Source organism: Neophocaena asiaeorientalis, unplaced genomic scaffold, assembly GCF_003031525.2.
Source record: "Neophocaena asiaeorientalis asiaeorientalis breed wild unplaced genomic scaffold, Neophocaena_asiaeorientalis_V1.1 scaffold379, whole genome shotgun sequence".
Lineage (NCBI taxonomy): Eukaryota > Metazoa > Chordata > Mammalia > Artiodactyla > Phocoenidae > Neophocaena > Neophocaena asiaeorientalis.
In genome coordinates, this window is record NW_020172145.1 from 875,587 (window position 1) to 897,018 (window position 21,432).

Genomic DNA, 21,432 nt, shown 5'->3' on the forward strand with positions numbered 1-21,432 from the left:
TGGGTGGGTTTGGAGTCTAATCCCAAGGAAGCCAATAAGATCAAATCCGACTTTTCATCAAGCCAGTGTTTCCCACTATTTAGGTCTACAAAATAATTCTAAGTGGTCTACGAATGATTTTTTTTTTCAATAAGGTCCTTAGATCCGGAAAAGGAAATTGCTGTTATGTGACTGATGGAATTTAGGGAAACACTGATATAGGCGCTATCCGGCATTCAAAGGCAGTCCCGGAAGAAGCCCTTGCAAACCTTCCAAGCTTGGGTGGGAAGTGACAAAATAACCAGGAAGCTGGTCATGGACTTACCCACACACGTTGGAAATATGTCCTCATTGTTGATCTGGACTTCAATCCAATCCATGAGAAGGTTCATGTACTGGGGGGCTGGCAGTGCAGTCGGCTTCTTGTACTTGAGGTCATCCTGCCACCGGTACTCGTATTTGGGGCCCCCTGACATCACAGGGCAGGTCCGCTCAGTGCAGAACTCACAGATGGTACCGTAGATGAGGTTGATCCGATTGAAGAAGTCCACCACATGCACTGCCACCCAGTCGTTCTGGTCCTCCCCGCTGGGCAGCTGCACAGCTGCCCTCAGGTCCACGCCTGAGTTGAGGGATGCCTGAGCCCGTTTGTGGAGTTCAAACCTCTGCGTGCCAGGTTCAAATTTCCTCTTCGGCCGGAAGGTCTTGTCCTTGTTGAACACCTGCTTCAAGGCTATGGACATGGTCTTCTCCTTCTCTTCCTTCCCCCTGCAGGAAGCAAAAAGGCAACTGGGACTTTTCAATGAGAGATCACAACCCAACAGGGTTTTCCACTGCCAGCCCTCCGGCCCCAGTCTTGCGGTCTGCAGCTTTCAATCTCTTTTTAGACAGCCCCTTCCATCTTCCTCTTGAATGATTTCCAGGGGAACCTCATGTTTCTTCCTAAAGGCAGGAGAGAAAAGGGTCTCATTAGTGTCCCGTTTGCATTTAAGAAATGACAAAGGCTTAGACCTGAATTCCATCTCACTTCTGGCTGTGCCCACTTCCATCCAGGTATAAGGACATGGAAGTTAAGCCAAACCCCTGAGAATCTGGATTGGTGATCAAATCATATGACCAAATAGCCAAAGGAGGAAAAGTATCACACCCTTTTTCTTCACGGCCTTGATCAAATCTCTGGAACTTTTCCCTGTGTGATCATAGTTTCAATGGACTGCTCCAAGGTGTTAAGGATGAGCGTGTTAGTCAATGACACATCCCCATACGCTCCTTTTTAGAGCATCTGCCCCACCCTGCCACTTGCCCCTATTGAGTAAGCATAAGGACACTACCCCCATCCTCCTGGATACAGCTGATTGGAGCAGGGGTGGCTATCACACCCACTGGGCTTCCCCGGGAATTTCGAATCAGGATCCAGCCTTTGTTAGACATTATCCCTGAGAAGTGATGAAAATTGGGTCTGCTTGACACCATTTGCAATAGCCAAGACATGGAGACATGGAAACAACCTAAATGTCTATCTACAGATGAATGGATAAAGAAAATGTGATATATACATATACACATATATACAATGGAATATTACTCAGCCATAAAAAAGAATGAAATAATGCCATTTGCAGCAACATGGATGGACCTGGAGTTTATCGTACCAACGGAAGTCAGTCAGACAGAGAAAGACAAATACCATATGATATCACTTATATGTGGAATCTAAAATATGACACAAATGAACTTATTTACAAAACAGAAACAGACTCACAGACACAGACAGCAGACTTGTGGTTGCCAAGGGGGAGGAGGGATGGGATTGGGAGTTTGGGATTAACAAATGCAAACTATTATATATGTATAACTGAATCACTTTGCTGTACACCAGAAACTAATACAATATTGTAAATCAATGATACTTAAACAAATTTTTTACAAAATTGGGTCTGCTTGAGCCCTATTTGGACCATGTGTAGTACAGTTAAGAAAGCTGGTCTGCAGAGAGGGGAGGGAGGAAATGGGGAGGTGCTGAGGAGAAGAGGGGAAAGAAGTGAAGGAGGAAGAGGAGAGAAAGAAAGATGCCATATGCACAGACAGAGAAACAGAGCCAAGGGCACAAGTGACCACAGGCAGAGGAAGACAAGAGAAAGAGAGACAGTGGGGAGAGAGTAGCTTCTTTTGTTCTTGATAGCCTTATAGGAACTGGTTCCACTTCCTCTTGAAGCCTAGTTGTGTTTCCAACCCTTGGGACACATACATTTTTCTTGAATTCGTCAAATATCTCATTTTACTCCAGCTAACTTGAGTGGGTTGTTTCTTTTTAAGAACCCCTAACTATGACAGCGTTTATCACCCTTACAACATGCCATCCTTTACATCCTAAATAGTGCTTTGAGGCACTGTCTGATAAAACTTTCTGTGATAACGCAAATGTTCTGTATCTTTTTTGTCCAGTATGGTACCCACTAGCCACATGTGGCTACTGAGTACTTAAAGGGTGGCTAGTGTGACTGAGAAACTGAATTTTTCATTTTATTTCATCCTAATTAATTGAATAATTGATTGACTTAATTAATTAATAATCCAAAAAGCCACATGCAGCTAGTGGCTACTATACTGGACAGGGCAGCTTTGAAGTCTTCAGTGCTCTCTTCTCCATCACCTACCTCATTTGACCCTTTTAAAATTCTGGTGTGATTTATAGCAGATTTAGAATAGGTGTAGTAGATTTGTAGTAGGTATCATTATCCCTGGGTCTCCAAGAGATAAAATTACTTGCTGAACAAGGTCCCACAGTGAGTAGGGACACGGCTAGGATCGAAATTCACTTTTTGATTGCTAGCAAATGCTCTTTCCACGTAGCCTTACGTTCTAAAAAGTGATGCTCTTCAACCTGTCCCTCCTGCTGGTTCATGAAGCCCCTTTACCTACAGCTTCCATCCACATATTCCCCAAAGACCACAAGTATCGACTGGCTGGAAGTGCAGACGATGTCCTGTGGCCTGGAAACAGAGAGGAGATCACTGATCCATTCAGGGGTCAAACTCTAGCCAAATGAGCCAACAGCTGTGGCCAGAGTCAGAAGAGTCCATCATGGCATCAGTTAAAACGGACTTGAAGCAGGATCCACTGATCCACTCCTCTGCTACGCCACACTCAGACAACGGCTCAGTGATGCATTCAACCTTAAGTTATTCCGGCAAAACAAAAACCAAAATCAGCTAAGACATTCCGACTGCCTCTCACAGGCTCTGCGCTTCACTCAGAACTGCTGATTGATTATTCAGCTGAATGCCTCTTCTGGACACTCCCTGCAGCCTCCCTGCAGCCTTCGTCGGCTCACTCCCTCCCTCTTAAGCCCACCCTTCTTCCTATTAGGTTTTCACTGCAAGGCCATATTATCAGTGAGGTGTTCTTGTCCCTCCTCACCTGGCCTCCAGTGTACACACCCTCTCAAAGAGATCCGTGCGGAAAAGCGGGTCATGTGACACCCTGCCTTTGGCTGTCTGTGAAATCACATTCAGGGTACTTCAGAAGATCACCAGGAAGGTTATCACCACACAAACTCTGCACACTGTAGCAATCTCTTCTTCAAAAGAATACCATCCCAGGGGCTTCCCTGGTGGCGCAGTGGTTGACAGTCTGCCTGCCGATGCAGGGGACACGGGTTCGTGCCCCGGTCCGGGAAGGTCCCACATGCCGCGGAGAGGCTTGGCCCGTGAGCCACGGCCGCTGAGCCTGCGCGTCTGGAGCCTGTGCTCCGCAACAGGAGAGGCCACAACAGTGAGAGGCCCGTGTACCGCAAAAAAAAAAAAAAAAAAAAAAAGAATACCATCCCAAAGGCTTAGCCTGCCTGAAAAGAGACTTAAGAAAGCCAAGGGCCTTCAAAGAGCATTTCCAAAATAAAAATATAAGCTAGAGGTTGGGAAGATAGGGAAAGGAGGACGAGAACGTTTATTTTCTCTTAAAAGAGACAAGTCCCTCTGTATCGCAAATGTTTAATTGCTGACAGTAAAGCAGCAACAACCCAACAGCCACCCCCTCATGTCTCCAGTAAATAAGACTTGCTGTTCTGTTATTCTGATAATGAGGGTACCATCAATCAATTCCCACGGTCCTCAGAGCAATCTCATCACCTTACATGACCCTCGTTATCACTAATTCTGCTGTTTCCCCAGGACCTGGCATGTCTGGGTGCACGGACACCAAAGTGGAAACCTTCCTCTGTACCAGTGCCAGGCTCTCATGGACACTACCAAGTCCCTCTGGCACCTCTGTTGAGAGCGTGTGAATAAGACAGATAATCATGGCAAATCCTCCTAATCACAAAACCCACCAGTGGCTGGTACTCACTATATTTAAATTTTAAAAAAACCTTGTTTGAGGTTTGGGAACTTTTCTTCCAGAGATACTTAGAAAACAAACTTCAAGATATCAATCTCTTGAAATGGATGGGTGTTTATTCAAACTTTTAACCAGCTTTAAAGTCACTCTTCCTTTTTGCTCCTGTATAACAGGCTTACCTGAGGGAACAGTCATCTTTGTAAGATTATTTCTCAACAAAGTCCCTTAATGTGCTGCTCTTGGCTACCATTTATTAAACTCTACTATGCACCAGATTTTTACGTATATTATTAACATTTTAATCCTCACTACAACTTTGCATGATGGATGATTTTATGACCGTTTTACATAAAAAGAAATTGAGGCTCAATCATATGAAATAATTTTGCAGAAATCACCAAATTAGTAGATGGTAAGGCTAAGTTTTGAATCCAGACCTCTCCAGTACTGAAATATACATGATTTTTTTCTCACTAAAGTTGCTTTAAAATCTCATGAACACCCTTATGTTTTCAAAGCCCCTTCACAGCTAGACGTCAAAGCTCCTCACAAGCCTATAAAGGAAGCTAGAACAGGTGGTATTATTATCTGCATTTTACAGATGAGGAAACAGAAACTCCCATCTCCTAATGCCGTTCCAAACGTGTTCATCATTCTAACATGCTCAGACACGTCTTTCCCGGTCAAACTTTTCTGTCTAGAACAAAGTTTTCTGGAGAAGGGATAGGTTGGTCAGTGGGCCCCTGTGTTTAAACACAATGGCACTCCAGGATGGATAAAAACAAATTCATCACACCACTGAATGACTGAACAAAGAGGCATCTGTCTGTGTCTTTATCTGAGCATCAGATGCTCTACTTACTGAGGCAGGTACACAAAAGAGTTTTGAAGTAAAAAGGCAACAAGAAATCCATCTATATGGGGATATATGCATACATATAGCTGATTCACTTTGTCAAACAGCAGAAACTAACACAACATTGTAAAGCAATTATATTCCAATAAAGATGTTTAAAAAAAAAAAGAAATCCATCTAACCTTACTTTCAACCCAGAGCCCCAGCAGGACCCTTGCCCATAATTGACACTGTAGGCTTATTACATGGTTAGAGCAATGCTTCTCAAATGTGAACATGGGATCTTGTTAAAATGTAGGTTCCGGTCCAGTAGGTCTGGAGTGGCACCTAAGAGTCTGCGGGCCTAACAAGTTCCCAAGTGATGCCAAATCTATTGGCCCACGGATGACACTTTAAGTATCAAGGTCTGATCTAACTAAGAGAGCTTGCTAGAAATGCAGACTCTCAGGCCTCTCCCGAAACCTAGTAAATCTGAGCCTAAATTTCAACAAAATCTCAGAAGTGTATGCTTTAAGGAGTACTGGGTTAGTGGGCTGCCCTACTGGCTGGGAAAGGGGATGACTAAATAAACTTCCGTTTGTTGTTTTGTCAACAGTTTGCTTCATAAACCTAGTTATCAGCTGAGTGTGCCTGCGTGTATGTGACAAAAACAATGAGAGACTCAGTGTTTTGAATACAACTGCCTTGACAGATAGTGACAATGACCAGGTCTCTTGATCTGCACTGATTTGGAGAGCACAGCCCCAGAACCCAGGAGCTTCCCAGCGAAGACCTTGTCATAAATGCCAGATGAACTATGGCTGCTGCTACTGCCATGGCAGCCTCAGGCACAAAAGCTGCTTTGGCTAAAGAAGATGTGGGACTAGCAATGACACTGTCGTTATTCTCTGTCTTTGTCCAGTCTCCAGAAAGAAAAGAACAAGTCACCAGCTTTGCCCCGTGGCTAAAAACTATAGCAAATTCTATGTTATGAATAACACCCACTACAATGCTGGTTCTTAAGAAATGTTTGAGGCTAACTGCTCATTCAACCAGTAAGCCTTCACTAAAGGGCCAGGCACCGAGGACACAAAGTTAATTAAAACTTGGGCCCTGCCTTTGAAAAGTCCACAACGTGCTGTCTAGTTTTGAGGTCAGTTCATGGGCTTTTGCTTTTTTAGCTGCAAAATTAAATGCCCCAACATGGATCATGATGGGATTCCTTCACGGTATTACTCAGATTAGGAATGAAAAAGACAGTGAGGAGAAAAATTCTCTTAGATTTCAAGTAAACAGCATAAATTTATTCAAATAAACAGCATAAAATTGACAGGCGCTCCATGTGTTCTCCATATTTTCTGCTAAATAGATCAATTATAGCAATAAAACATGTGCACTAGAAAAATATGCAGAAAGCATTCAGCTGGGCTGCAAGGGAATGTTGACAAGGTAACTAAGCAACACTGGCAAGAAAAGTTCTTATTTTTCTTTTCCTACTGATGTCTTCTGACTTATTAGTTGAAAAATCAAAGACTCCTCACCAAGGATAAGGAAGAAATGAAACAGCTCTCCCATCCACTCCTGAGAGATGCGTCCTCTTTAGCTGTGACCACCTCTAGAGATGTTGGAGGTACAGAAGGGCAGGCAGGACAGAAAGGAGAGGGACCAGAGTGACATTAGTCGGGGAAAGGAGGTTTAATGTCTCCTCTGTGGGATGAAGCACTCCTCCTGGCAGGGCAATTCACTACAGGAAGGCCATGAGGAAAATGGGGGCCCCAGAAGGACCCCACATGAGGGAGTCCATGCCACCTTCATTGCTGGGGTCCCAGGAGCTAGGATGGTGCCTGGAACAGAGCCGACTTCACTGAACGTTTGCTGAATGAATGAACAAATGACAGTGAATGAAGAACCTTTTGCATCAAAGTGAAACGACAAAAGTGAAACCAAATTGGACCTCCTACCTTTCATTATTTGGGGACTCCACCTCAAACTGTAAGTTCACTGCCTACGCACTGAGGTCAGATATTACCAACTGCTGGGCTGTCCTGAAAAGTCAAGACCTCTGTCCAACTTCTCTCTCAAATGGGCTGTTCTTTCCCATGTGTTACCTAAAATTCCAGCTCTTCAGAATTAAAGAATAACTCACCTGATTTATTATCTTCCCACTATTTTTTTCTCTTTATGGCTAGAATAGTCCAATTGTGAGTCCTCCTCTCACAATCCAAATATTGAATAAAAGTAGATTAGGTTTTTATTTTAGAGGAGTGTGTGTGTATGTGTGTGTGGGAGAACAAATTCAACATCATCTAACCTTCTCAGGCTCCAATAAAAGGACTGTGCCTAAAAAGTGACTCTATCAACCTTTACGTAGTGTTTTACTCCTTCCTAGTCATTAGGTACTGTCTTTGCTCACAAAACAATCCAAAAATTGGAGAGATTCCTGCCTGAGAAGCCGTCTTGCCTTTTTCTTTTTTTTGGTCCAACTAATCTACTTCCTCAACTTTGAGCTGCCGTACTGTTGCATTTTAGACTCGTTGGGAGAGATAGTGCTGCCTCATTTTAAACTTCAAAGGCATGTATGATTTCAGAGCTTTAAAATGCCCAGGTTATTTCTGAACACAGATGAAATCAGTACGAACAGGTGCAGCCTTACAGAAGTCTGTTGCATAACCATCACTCCCCATCAATTTCTAGCTCTTCAATATCCATTCAGGTTGCATTCTCATTGTTTCATTTGCATATTTTAGTCACCAGGGTGGACAGTCTAGCATTAAAAATAGTAGTAAATATTCCAAAGATGAAAATATTGCATGCAAGCTGGTATACTGCAGTGGCAGCAACAACAGTGATTGATCAATGCACAGGTGTTTACAGCAGAGACCCACAAGGATTCTTCATTTCACAGACTCAGAAACATCACCATTCAGAAGAGGACACTTGGTGGTAAGAAAGAGTAAAAAGAGTGGAAGGATAGAAAAGGGTGGGATTTAGGGAATTTCCCGGTGGTGCAGTGGTTAAGAATTCACCTGCCAAAGCAGGGGACATGGGCTCGAGCCCTGGTCCGGGAAGATCCCACATGCTGAGGAGAAACTAAGCCCGTGCGCCACAACTACTTAAGCCTGTGTACTTAGAGCCCGTGCGCTGCAACAGGAGAAGCCACCACAATGAGAAGCCCGCGCACTGCAACGAAGAGTAGTCTCCGCTCGCTGCAGCTAGAGAAAGACTGTGCACAGCAATTAAGACCCAACGCAGCCAAAATTAAACAAATACATTTCTAAAAAAGAAAAAAAAAAAGACCTATTTGCTTAGTTCACAGTTTTTAAAAAAAAAAAAAAAAGAAAGAGAAGGGTGGGATTTACTTGGTGTGGTTAAATTTACCATATACTCACACTGTGCTGAAGAAAAGACAGACTTAAAAATATATTTTCTTAAAGAGAATAAAGGTCTCTTAAATAAAGTCCTTCCTGAGCCCAGTAGAGACTGGCTTAGAATCCCAGTAATGAGGGAGATGGTAAATCTTTGGTTCTACCTTGCATAGGGTTGATTCAATTTTACCACCGTTTTAAAAATAAATAGTGAAAGCAAAATTATTGCAAGATAAATGCTCAGTTGACCCATTTAATATTCATGAAAGGCATCCTAATTATTTTAGTAATTTTTAAAAGAAAAAAACTTCTCCAAGTTAGTAACCACTTGCCCTCTATTATTTCCAAATCTTTCGGCTAGCTAGAGAATACTTTTGTGGTTAGAAAAAAAATCTTATGATTTGAGACCATAATACTTAGGCAGGTGGCAGTAGAGAAATGGAGGATGAGGCGGTAACTACAGATAGAGCTAATTTAATTGCTGAAGTAAAAAAATAAGGCAGATAAAAAATGTATTTTTACTTTTTAAAGCAAAGGTGTATACCAGCTGGTATGATGTCACTCAGAACCTCCATCGGATACTGGGATAAAGGTCATTGTCAATTATCATTTCCTTCTTTCTCTTTGAGACAGGATATGCCAATCCTTTCTTGGAAAAGTCTTGCTTTAAAGGAAAAACATTCAAATTCAAGGAAGTTGGTTCCTGTAACTATCAACAGACTTATTTACTTTTAGGCACTCTAAGTGAATTTGAGTCTCAGGGTCTGGAAAATTTTTATCCCTGGCACTATGGAAATTTATGTATGACATCTGGAACCACTGCAAGAGATCTTTGAAGGGGGTTAGAGAACACAAAATGCGCTAGAAGACTGGAAATTGGAAAATACATTTCTAATTTTCAAAAGAATACTATTTTAAGCTTGGTGGGATGGGTAAAACTAACACCAACTGCAGGCAAAATTTGGAGGCGATCTAGCCCAGTAGCTAAGAACACAGCATCTGCAGGGTTGTTGTGGGAATTCCAGAGGGCATATTGGTTAAATGTTTGGAACACAGCAGGCACTGAGTAACGTGGTTGCTGCTATCATCGTCGTCATCCTTTGAATCATATTATGACTCAAGTTTTAACAGAATCAGATTCTAGAGATAGCAAACAGCCAATGAGAATGTTAAAATGGTTAAAATCCTACTCAACCTAATTACATAATAGTAACAATAACTAACATTTATTTATTTTGCAATTTATTTAAATAGAAAATTATGAGTTAGGTATTATTGTCCCCATTTTATACTCAGGGAAACTTGAGATACAGTGAGAGTAAAACTTGTCCCAGGTCATAGAAACAGTAAGTAGCCAAGCTGACTCCAAAACTCTCAACCCTAATTTAGACTGCCTCTCTAGACAGGTAGCTCACAAAAAAGACCAGAGGAACTTCGACGGCACATCTAAGGGGTTAGGGAAGAGGATGGGAGAAACACAGACCTAGCCCCCCCCCCAATGATACATATTTCTTGAACTTTTGTGGTCTGGAGTCAGGTCCTGGCAATGACTCTGACTGGCTATATCTTTGGACAAGACACCCTTTATGAGCCTCAGTTTTGTTTTCTTTAAAAATAAAGGTAAGGGCTTCCCTGGTGGCGCAGTGGTTAAGAATCCGCCTGCCAATACAGCGGACATGGGTTCGAGCCCTGGTCTGGGAAGATCCCACATGCCACAGAGCAACTAAGCCCGTGCGCCACAACTACTGAGCCTGCGCTCTAGAGCCCCCAAGCCACAACTACTGAAGCCCACGCACCTAGACCCCGTGCTCTGCAACAAGAAAAGCTACTGCAATGAGAAGCCTGCGCACCGCAACGAAGGGCAGCCCCCGCTCGCCGCAACTAGAAGCAAGCCGTGCACAGCTAAGGAGACCCAATGCAGCCAAAAATAAAGCAAATAAAACATTAAAAAAAGATTCCCTAATACTTATAACACACTTAGCTTAATATTGTGAAGAAGTTCTTGTATTTCTGCATGTAATAAAATTTAGTGCAATATTATTTCATGAATTTTGATATACCAGGGCAAATTACATGCTGCATGCCCTCCCATTAATCTCTCAAACACTTGTTTTGAATGGAATATAAAAGTTTCTCATTTAAAATTTTTAAATGCTTTACATTTAACACAATACGTTTGGTTGTAACCCAGCTATCATCTCTGTGTTGGTAACAGAATAACTTTCTCAACTGATTAGAACGTTACTCTTGTTATCAAACAGTGATCCAGCTGGAGGATTTAGGCTGCATCCCCTGAAACTCTCTAGAGGGAAAAGACAAACATCTACCTGGGAGCTTTTCAACTCGAGAGGGGAAACAGATGGACAGGAGGATAATGCTGCGATAAAATTGAGACAAATAATTAATGATGCTATCCTCTCTACGTTCTTGAACACATCCACAACTAAAAAAGAGGCTTGAAATAAAACTGAATCAAACAAGTAATTGTAAACGATGTGGCCACCTGGAGGACTGCACAGAGCCCTACCTTTAGAGTCAGAAAGAGGCGGGCTTGAGTCCAGACTCTGCCCCTTAACGAGTTACTCTCCTGGGCTAAACCCTCCCTCTTTGAGCTTCAATTTCTTCTTTGGTTAAATGAGGGTACTAACGCAATATCCCAGTGTGTTTGGGGGGATAAGTGAGATAGTGTGAGTAAAGATAGACAAATTTCAAATGTTACATTTATTAACCCAGATTTCTCATAGTATTGGATTTCAAGTCGCTTCATGATAAATAGGGGTCCCAAGCATAACCTGGGCTGTTCTTTGACATCTTCTCCATAAGACGTGACCCTCAAAACTGTACAAAATCTTCGAAAGTCTGAAGGAGAGATCCATTTCCCCATTCTTGGTTTTTATCAGGAAGAATTTCCCCTAAGGATACAACTGGTCTTTCTCTGTCCTTGTACTAAAGTTACCCCAGGGGAAGTGGAGGTACTAACTCACGTAACTGGTGAATTTGAGAAGAATCAACCGGTCACGTGCTCAGCTGGCTCAGCCTTCCCTCCTGAGAGATGCCTGCCGTCAGGGAGTGTGCTATTTGCTGCTTCCCCAAAGCCCCTCGTCTCCAGTGCTGCATGGGAAAAGGGGGGGTAAATCTAGGGTTTTGATGTGAGCAAACAAATTTCATTAACAGACCTACAGCTATGTCCTATAAGCAGTAAGGCTGATCTGTTGTTGCTTCAATCAATTTCTGCAGAAGCCATTTAGAGAAGACTGGTATTATTTGTTTCGAGGGCCCTTATGGAGATCCCAATGTCATGTTGTGCCCACAGGCCTGCCTATGCAAATGTAGCTGGTTTTTTTTGTTTGTTTGTGGCCTCTCCCTTGGCTCCAGGACGCGCAGGCTCAGAGGCCATGGCTCACGGGCCCAGCAGCTCCGCAGCATGTGGGATCTTCCCAGACCGGGGCACGAACCCGTGTCCCCTGCATCGGCAGGCGGACTCTCAACCACTGCGCCACCAGGGGAGCCCTACGTAGCTGCTTTTTAGTAGAGCTCCACTACAACATCAATTCAAGGACGGCCCTGTTTAAGACATACCTTATTTATCTGCAGAAGGTCCGTGTCTGCACGCCAGGCATCCACAGTCTCCTCAAGGGTTGACTCAGACAAGAGAGACCACCCATCACAGGGATCATGTCTCCCACATACTGTGCAGCCACAGCCATGGACAGTGAGAATGCTAACAGAGGAACCTCTCATCTGTGAGGTGTTTCTAAACATTCCACAACAGTCAGTGAGTACCAGGCGTGACGGCCCCAGGTCGAAGGTGGCTACCATCCAGGAACAGTATACGGCCAGCCTTCTCCACGGGGAATCTAAACACCTCCACCCAGATAAGGCTTCTCCCTTGCCCAGACTCATGGCCTCAAGCTTCTCTCTGGATTAACTTCAACCTCTGGTATAGTAAAGGGAAAGAGGTAGAGAGGAAGGAAGAAAGGGACGGCTCACCATCTCTGTCCTGTGACTTCTACGTCTTGTACCCACCTCTCTCTCACACTCACACGGTAACCTCACACTACACTGCATCCCTGTGCTCACACATCTGGCCCCTCCATCGGTCTGGGAGGGCTGGGATCCCACCCTAGACTTCGTCACAGCACGAGGACCTAGCGCAGGACGGGGCACAAACAGAAACCCAGTAAGTTGTGTGGTTGAACTGTGTGTCTAAATTATTGCTAATCGAATGGTGCAAAGATACAACAGTTCCTTCTCCAGGTGAGAGGGCCACGCTCCCAGAATCATGATGAGAGGATGATCAACAAGAGAAACCTTTTCAGAAAACAGATACTTCATTCAAAGATCAACAGCAGCTACTAGATGTGCAGTTCCCCAGGCCAATCTAAACTGTGCCCACGTTTTCATCTTCCAGCATCTGCTGAAAAGTCAGCTCCTTTGGAAGGATGCCCAGCCTTAAAAGAATGTTTCAAAACTCATTGTAGATCTCTGTAACCATCTTTGCATGGTGCTGCAAAGTCCTTTACCTGTGTGCTTTGTTTAAAAACTAAGTTTAAAAAATATACCTCAAAGGAAAAATAATGGGGAAGAGAGGAGAGCAAGCAGCTTGGGAATTTTTTTTTTTTTTAATATAAGAAGAAAACGTATCACATCACCTCCTTTAGTGCCAACTCTACTTCTGTGACTTTGGTGACCATCCCCAAGCTTCTGCTCTGCTGCATCCACCCTTCGCTACCCTTCCCAGCGGGACGTGGAAGCAGGCGTCCTGGCCCCTAAACTGTCTCCTTAGATCACTCTGCACAATACCTTAAACTCACGCTCCTCAAGCCATGACCCTGCCACCCACCCCACGCATATGCTGGGGAGGCCTGCGAGCGAGATCACTGCTGGGAGGTTTCATAGCGGGAAGAAGTCTCGAAAACCACTTAACTCAATTCAACCTCTTAATGTATTAAACACAAAAACAGAAACAAACACATCTAATGCCCAGAAAGGTACCAGGGTTCTTTCCACTAAGGCAGGAATCTCTTAAATGTTTATGCAGACCCCTCACCTAGCTGCCCTTCCAAACTGCCCCCAAGTTCACAATAACTATCTCTTTCAACACTTCAACACAAACCATATATATATATGTATACACACACACACACACACAATTATATATACATATATACCCACACACGTGTATATGCTTTTATGTATAGATAGTATATATACATGTGTGTATATATAACATATACATGTGTATGTATATATTATACATACAGTTTTTTTAATTCCCCTGGTAGTTATTAAGTCTTTTTTTTTTTTCTTTAGCAACATAGACGTTTTTCCCCACATGAAGTCTTATGCAGGACACAATTATATAAAAATAGAGAAAAACTCTCTCTTCTTCAGTTGAAGCAGGGAAAAGGGCCCTCGCTCTTAGTCTACCCACCCTCAACAGGCGCTGAAGGACCTTCAGGTGTGGCTCTATGAATCAGATGACTCACCTGACCCCTAATGCCCACCGCACTTGTCAGGGACTACATTTCTGCCCCAGTCCTCTCCTAGGCTTGCCCACCTGCAGTCAGCCTTCAGCCTGCAAGGCCCAGACATCTGTCACCCCTCCAAGCAGCCTCTCCTGACTATGCTGTTAGAACTGACTGTTGTTACTCCTTTGCTCCCAAAGCTTTGAACGTGTAACTGTTCCTCTGTGCCAAACAGTCTGGACCATTCTTTATTCTCACACCTCACCCCCAGCTCCCCGCCCATCTACCATGAGGGCCCACCCATCCATCTGGCAGCCCCTGCAGGTTCATCAAGACAAGTTTCAAACCCAAGCTGCCACGCCGGGGAAGGCTCAGCCCACCCCTTTGCCTCCTCTCCTGACCCTTCCCAGATCTGACTTTTGTTTCTGCTCATCCTTTTCCTTTAGCTGTGGGAATTTTTTTCCCTTTATTTACGTATTTATTTTTTATTGAAGTACAGCTGCTGTACAATATTACATAAGCTACAGGTGTACAGCATAGTGATTCACAATTTTTACAGGTTATACTCCATTTATAGTTATTATAAAACATTGGCTATATTCCGCATGTGGTACAATATATCCTTATAGCTTATTTTATACCTAATAATTTGTACCTCTTACTCCCCTCCCTCTGTGTTGCCCCTCCCCCTCTATTGCGCTCATTTTGAACACTTGATTCTCAACAAATGTTTATGGATTTGACTGGCTTTTCTGTCTTTTCCACTGCTCCCCTGCACTGCCTCCCATTTGTTCTTTTTCTCTTTCATTTTTCCCCTCTTGAGCCCTGGGGACTCTGGTAGAGGTGGGTGACTGCTGAAGAAGAAAATACGACCCCTACTTGCCCAGAACCATCTGTCCACTGACTATTCAGTTCTCCCTGGGCCTCCTGGGCACCCTCGAAAAAAAAAAAAACAGGAAGACCAAAATAACCCTGGGTGGTTGTTTAAAATGCAGACCCTGGGGTCCCACCCGTCACTTTGCATATACTGACTGATGCACTTCAGTGTTTGAGAACTCCCTGAACTGGAGAGTTTCACACACTAGGCCTGGCTTACCATGGAGTCCACATGGGTCAACAGCCATTTAGTGAGGAGAATGGGTAGGACAGAAATGTGTTCACCTGAAGCACTGAAGGCCCAGCAATAAGAACGACAGAAAAAGTCCTTAGGGGAAAGGAGGGCTAGCTGAAATCACACTGAGCATGGAGAGTGCGGCTCTCCCCCTGACTGGTCCACCAGCTACACCACTGATGGCGAGCCTGGTTAGATTCACCACCTCCTGTGTTCTGTGTCTGTGGGCCCCCGTATGGTGCAGAATGGTGGTGAAGTCAGTGAGTCTGAGATCAGACTGCTGGGTTTGACTCCCAGGGCTCTTGAAATTATTATATAACATTGCTAAACTTTAGTTTCATAAAATTATCTATCTCTTAGTGTTGTTATGAGAGCTAAACGACATTATCCAAAGAAAGCATTTGACCCAGCACCAGGCACAAGGTAAGTTTGTAATAAGCACTAGCTTTTAATTCTTATCATTAACATAACGCTCTCTTGACCTTATTCATATAAACATGTGTCCCCACTTCTGGACAGCAAACTCCATAGGCTTTCCACCTTCTCTCTCTTATAAACACACTCTTACTAGGTTACACCTCGAAGGATCGCGGTGGTAATGGAATAAGACAGGAGGTGAAAAGATGTCTGCAGTGGGTCTAGCACACCGTAGGCACTCAGTAATGGCAGTGGCGATTGAAAAGGCTGACCCACTTTGACCAGTTCTGGAAGCGAGGAACAGCAGGAACTTCCTCCTCAGGTCTGATGCTCTGACACCTCCTTCCACTCACTAGGCACAGGAGCCTTTCAGGAGGGCAGGAGCCCCGTTCAGGAGGCTTCTCCAGGGACCACATGGAGAAAGCGGCCAGAAAGCCTGCGTTGATTGGACATTTATGCCTATTATGATAGGAATTCGAACTCTCTCAGGGCAGTACCAGAAAAACTCATCCTGAGTCCAGGGGTGCTGTTTCAATACCAAATATCTTAATTCTGACTTTCTTATGTAACCACAATGTGTAGACTTGCCAACAATATAAAAATAGAAGACAACCCAAAAAAAACTCAAAAGAAAAAAATCTTCTTGAAGTTTCTAAACCAACTTGCATGGAAACATTTACCCCACAAAAGGGTGACGGGTATAAATTTTTTCATTCATTTAGGGGAGTGGTTTTTGGTCTTCCGGTTTTATTTTTTGGGTAGGTCTATTTATTTATCCCACACTATTCTTTAATGACAAGTGAGGGTGACACCACTCTTCTTAAAAACAATGAAAGCGCAGATTTAAAAAGAAGAAAAAAAAAAGCCCTTAAAAACCTCCAAAGGCGTGGGGAACTTTTGCTCTGAGATGTGTGCTGCTCAGGCCAACGGCGGAAAACAAAGGCCTTCAGCCAAATGCCTGCGGTGAGGACTTGCTTTATTTCTGGTCCAAGCACAGAGGCCAAGAAGCCACATCCACTGACTCCTTTTTCATTTAAGATTCTACATTCACCAGTATGTCTCGTTGAGAAACCCTCCATTAGAGATTTCCTCTATTTGTTCAAAGAAAGAAGAGGAAAAACAGAAACACAGCCACCACTCCTAGAAAAACAGCACCCGCCTACCGCCCTGCAAGAGACCAAAACAGGTGTTTGATACTATTGCCTTAGACTGCATTTTATTTTCTTTAAACTGCGTTTTATACTTAAGGAAAAAAAAAAAAACAGCCGAAAGCAACACCCTAAGTTTAAAAAGTTTTTGATTTTACATAAGAGCTAAATGACTCAAATTCCTTTTGGAAGAAGGTGATGTAGCAATCTATATAAAAACCCTGATAAGCATAACCACAAACATTTCTCCCACCAATTTTAGCCAATTAAAAAATATATAGTAAGTCTTGAATCCTCTTCAATAAGTGGTGCTGGGAAAACTGGACAGCTACATGTAAAACAATGAAATTAGAACACTCCCTAACACCATACACAAAAATAAACTCAAAATGGATTAAAGACCTAAATAAAGCCAGACACTATAAAACTCTTAGAGGAAAACATAGGCAGAACACCCTATGACATAAATCACAGCAAGATCCTTTTTGACCCACCTCCTAGAGAAATGGAAATAAAAACAAAAATAAACAAATGGGACCTAATGAAACGTCAAAGCTTTTGCACAGCAAAGGAAACCAAAAACAAGACGAAAAGACAACCCTCAGAATGGGAGAAAATATTTGCAAATAAAGCAACTGACAAAGGATTAACCTCCAAAATTTACAAGCAGCTCATGGAGCTCAATACCAAAAAAACAAAAAACCCAATCCAAAAATGGGCAGAAGACCTAAATAGACATTTCTCCGAAGAGGATATACAGATTGCCAACAAACACATGAAAGAATGCTCAACATCATTAATCATTAGAGAAATGCAAATCAAAACTACAATAAGATATCATCTCACACCGGTCAGAACGGCCATCATCAAAAAATTTAGAAACAATACATGCTGGAGAGAGTGTGGAGAAAAGGGAACCCTCCTGCACTATTGGTAGGAATGTAAATTGATACAGTCACTATGGAGAACAGTATGGAGGTTCCTCAAAAACTAAAAATAGAACTACCATATGACCCAGCAATCCCACTACTGGGCATATACCCTGAGAAAACCATAATTCAAAAAGAGTCATGTACCACAATCTTCACTGTAGCTCTATTTACAATAGCCAGGACGCGGAAGCAACCTAAGTGCCCATCCACAGATGAATGGATAAAGAATATGTGGCACACATATACAATGGAATATTACTCAGCCATAAAAAGAAACAAAATTGAGTTATTTGTAGTGAGGTGGATGGACCTAGAGTCTGTCATACAGAGTGAAGTAAGTCAGAAACAGAAAAATAAATACCGTATGCTAACACATATATCTGGAATCTAAAAACAAAAAGGTTCTGATGAACCTAGGGGCAGGACAGGAATAAAGATACAGACGTAGAGAATGGACTTGAGGACACGAGGAGGGGCAAGGTTAAGCTCGGATGAAGTGAGAGAGTGGCATGGACATATACACACTACCAAATGTAAAACAGACAGCTAGTGGGAAGCAGCTGCATAGCACAGGGAGATCAGCTCCGTGCTTTGTGACCACCTAGACGGGTGGGATAGGGAGGGTGGGAGGGAGACACAAGAGGGAAGAGATATGGGGATATATGTATAGGTATAGCTGATTCACTTTGTTGTGAAGCACAAACTAACACACCATTGTAAAGCAATTATACTCTAATGAAGATGTTAAATATATATATATATAAATATATATAGTCAAAGACTGAAAAACAGAGTTCCACAAAAAGAAGACTGTCACATTAAAAAAGGAAACACATCTGATAGCCACTTCAGCACATCTTAAACGCAGATTTTTATATAACTGATCAAGATAGAAACCGTTTGCCAGTATTTATATTTTAAATCACAAGATGGCTGGTCCCAGACCCTAGAAATTGAGAGTGATTATGCAATGAGCCGGGCCGAATTTCCTCTCCCCTAATTTGCCTGAACCCAGCGGGGTTTCTAGAAAAAGACAAAACCTGACAGAGCAGGGCAAGGATGGCCAAGGAGCCCTGATTTACTTCAGTTTGAAACGCCGCTCCACTCGGGTTCTCATTTCTGCAGGGAGTGCAATCCACAGGACTGGGCTCGCTGTACCGAGTCAACCACACGTTTTTCTCATCTAGCGGAGTGATCTTGTGAAATGTGATCACATCCTGCGCAGGCGCCTGGGGGGAGGGCAGAGGGGCAAGGCAGTGTTGCCCCAGCACGAGGAATCACTCCAAGTTTGTTAAGCTTTGCTCATGCAGCACCGGGCTCGCGGGAGGGCCCAGACAGGAAGGAGGCAGGGCCTTGGCTCTCAATTTGTCCAGTATGAGAAGCTTTCCGAGCGGGCAGCACAAGCAGAGGTGGAGTTGCTGCCCTGAGAGCTAGGCCCCTAAACTGTTCTACATCCAAAGAGGGCCTCGTGGCTTGTGGGGACCTGAAAGTGGAAAATCAGGCCGGAGCATGAGGAATTCCAGTCCCTTCTCCAGCCAAGGGGTTAGCCACAAACAGGGAAGGTCAATGACGGCCCCATCAAGATGTTCCCTAACATCATCAGAGGTCTGGTACTCCCCCCAGCTCCGCACCCGATCCCATCTTGCTCACAGGAGGAAGGCACCTCCGCCTGCATTTGGGAAGCTGCCAAGAGAGCCTAAGCTTTCCCCGCGGCACCCCGCCCTGATGGCAGCCATCCACACTTGGAACACCTTTGTTTGGTCTTTATAATAGTCTCAATTTAGAATGTACTTAATTTTATAAAGCCACCTAAAATTGTGTGGGAAGGAGATAAAGCAATTCTCCTGATATCGGCTTTCCCTCCAACCTATCCAGGTAAACATGAGGGTCCTTTTTTTTTTTTTTTTTGCAATATGTGGGCCTCTCACTGCCGTGGCCTCTCCCATTGCGGAGCACAGGCTCCGGACGCGCAGGCTCAGCGGCCTTGGCTCACGGGCCCAGCCGCTCTGCGGCATGTGGGATCCTCCCGGACCAGGGCACGAACCCACGTCCCCTGCATCGGCAGGCGGACTCTCAACCACTGCGCCACCAGGGAAGTAAAGTAAAGGTGCTTTCGGACTAATGAAGAAATAAATGTACACATCATCATTCCATGGCCTACCAGAAACTCCTGAGGACAGAGGATTTAGAAGAAATGATTCAAGTGGAGTTTCCGTAGTCCTCATTGGCCCCATCTACCCTCCCCTGGTCTATCACTTTTTCATCTCTCTCACCAAGGCTGGCTGAAAAAACCTCACTCAAGCCAGCAAACAAGTGAAGGCAATGACATTTCTCAATGGCAGCATACCCAGGTCAGCATACCCTAGACTAGTTGCCATGATGATGAGAATGGCATGTATCTGCTGGTTAGAACCTTCCTATCATTTATGTGACAAGACACACAGCTATTTCCTGTTGTGGGAAATTTTGGAGGGGCGAGAAAAAGGAAGACAGGAAGGGAAGAGAAACTCCTGACAAAATCTGGCAAAGGCTCTTTGAGGATTTACAACCTGTCCCTCTCAGGCAACAGCAAATAGTCCCATCAAAATGAACTTTGGAGTAACACTTTTGAAAAGAAATCTTATAGTGTTATATTTGGAATTTTATTTTATATTTTATTTATTACTATTTTTGGCCATGCCATGCGGTTTGCAGGAATCTCATTACCCGACCAGGGATCGACCCCAGCCACGGCAGTGGAAGCCTGGAATCCTAACCACTAGGTCACCAGGGAACTCCCTATACTTGGAATTTTAAAATACGCATACTTCTTCATTCAGCAAACCCACCTTTAACAATCTTTCAAAAGACAAATATGGGGGCTGTTGCGGTAGGCAGACTTCTAAGGTGGCCCCCAACGATCTAAGTAAGCCTCCTGGTATCCACAGCACTTGAATAATCCTCTTTGCCTGAGTAAGGGACCTACTGACTTACTTCTAGTGACTAGAATACAGCAAAAGGGATGGGGAATGCTGCTGAGATTAGGTTATGAAAGATTGTGACTTCCGTCTTGCTTGCAAATTCTTCCAGTCTCTTCTGCCTGCTTACCTTGACGAAGCCAGCTGCCGCTGCCGTGCTGTGAGCTCTCCTTTGGAGAGGACCACAAGGCAAGGAACTGTGGGCGGCTTCCAGTCAATAGCCAGTGAGGAGTGAAGGCCCTCAGGCCAACATTCCATCAGGAACTGAATCCTCCCCACAACCACTGAGTCATCGCAGAATCAGATCGTTCCCCGGTGTATCCTTGAGATGACTAGCCCCAGCCTACACCTTGCTTACAGCCTTGAGAGACATCTTGAACTGGAGAGCTCAGCTAAGCTGTGCTCTGACTCCTGGCCCAGAGATACTGGGAGATAATATACGTAGTTGTTTTTAGGCCACCAAGTTATAGGGTGTCTTGTTACGCGGCAAGAGATAAATAATATGACTTTTAAGCATCATCGTTTACAATCACACACAAAAAAGGGAAACAACCCAAAAGTCCATTCTGAGGGAGCTAGTTCAATCGAGAATGAAACATCCATACAAGAAATACTGGGCAGCCCTCAAAACGTAATGAGGCAATATATCTGTATTGAAATGGAAAGAAGTCCACGAAAAGGAAAAAGCAAGTTGCAAAACAACATGGGACTTCTAAAACATAGCAGAGATCTAGATTTTGATTCCTGGAATCTCCAGGCAAGCTCCTCATGCAGTGTTCCCATCTCAGAAAATAACAACTGTAGTTATCTAGTCGCTATAGGCAAACAAACAAAAGCAAAAAAGAAAGGAGAGATCATTCTTGACTCTTCTCTTTCCCTCTAACT

The 21,432-nt window shown here is 43.7% G+C and overlaps 1 protein-coding gene across 3 annotated transcripts in view; it reads right to left on the bottom strand.

Moving 5' to 3' along the window:
• Nucleotides 1-21,432, bottom strand: part of MOB3B (MOB kinase activator 3B) — a 201,630-nt gene that overhangs the window by 122,419 nt on the left and 57,779 nt on the right. For all 3 annotated transcript variants that reach the window (XM_024754685.1, XM_024754671.1, XM_024754679.1), the window contains exon 2: nt 305-921. In XM_024754685.1, coding sequence (XP_024610453.1) covers nt 305-722 — 418 coding nt within the window. In that variant the 5' untranslated portion in view covers nt 723-921. The remainder of the gene's footprint in view (nt 1-304; nt 922-21,432) is intronic.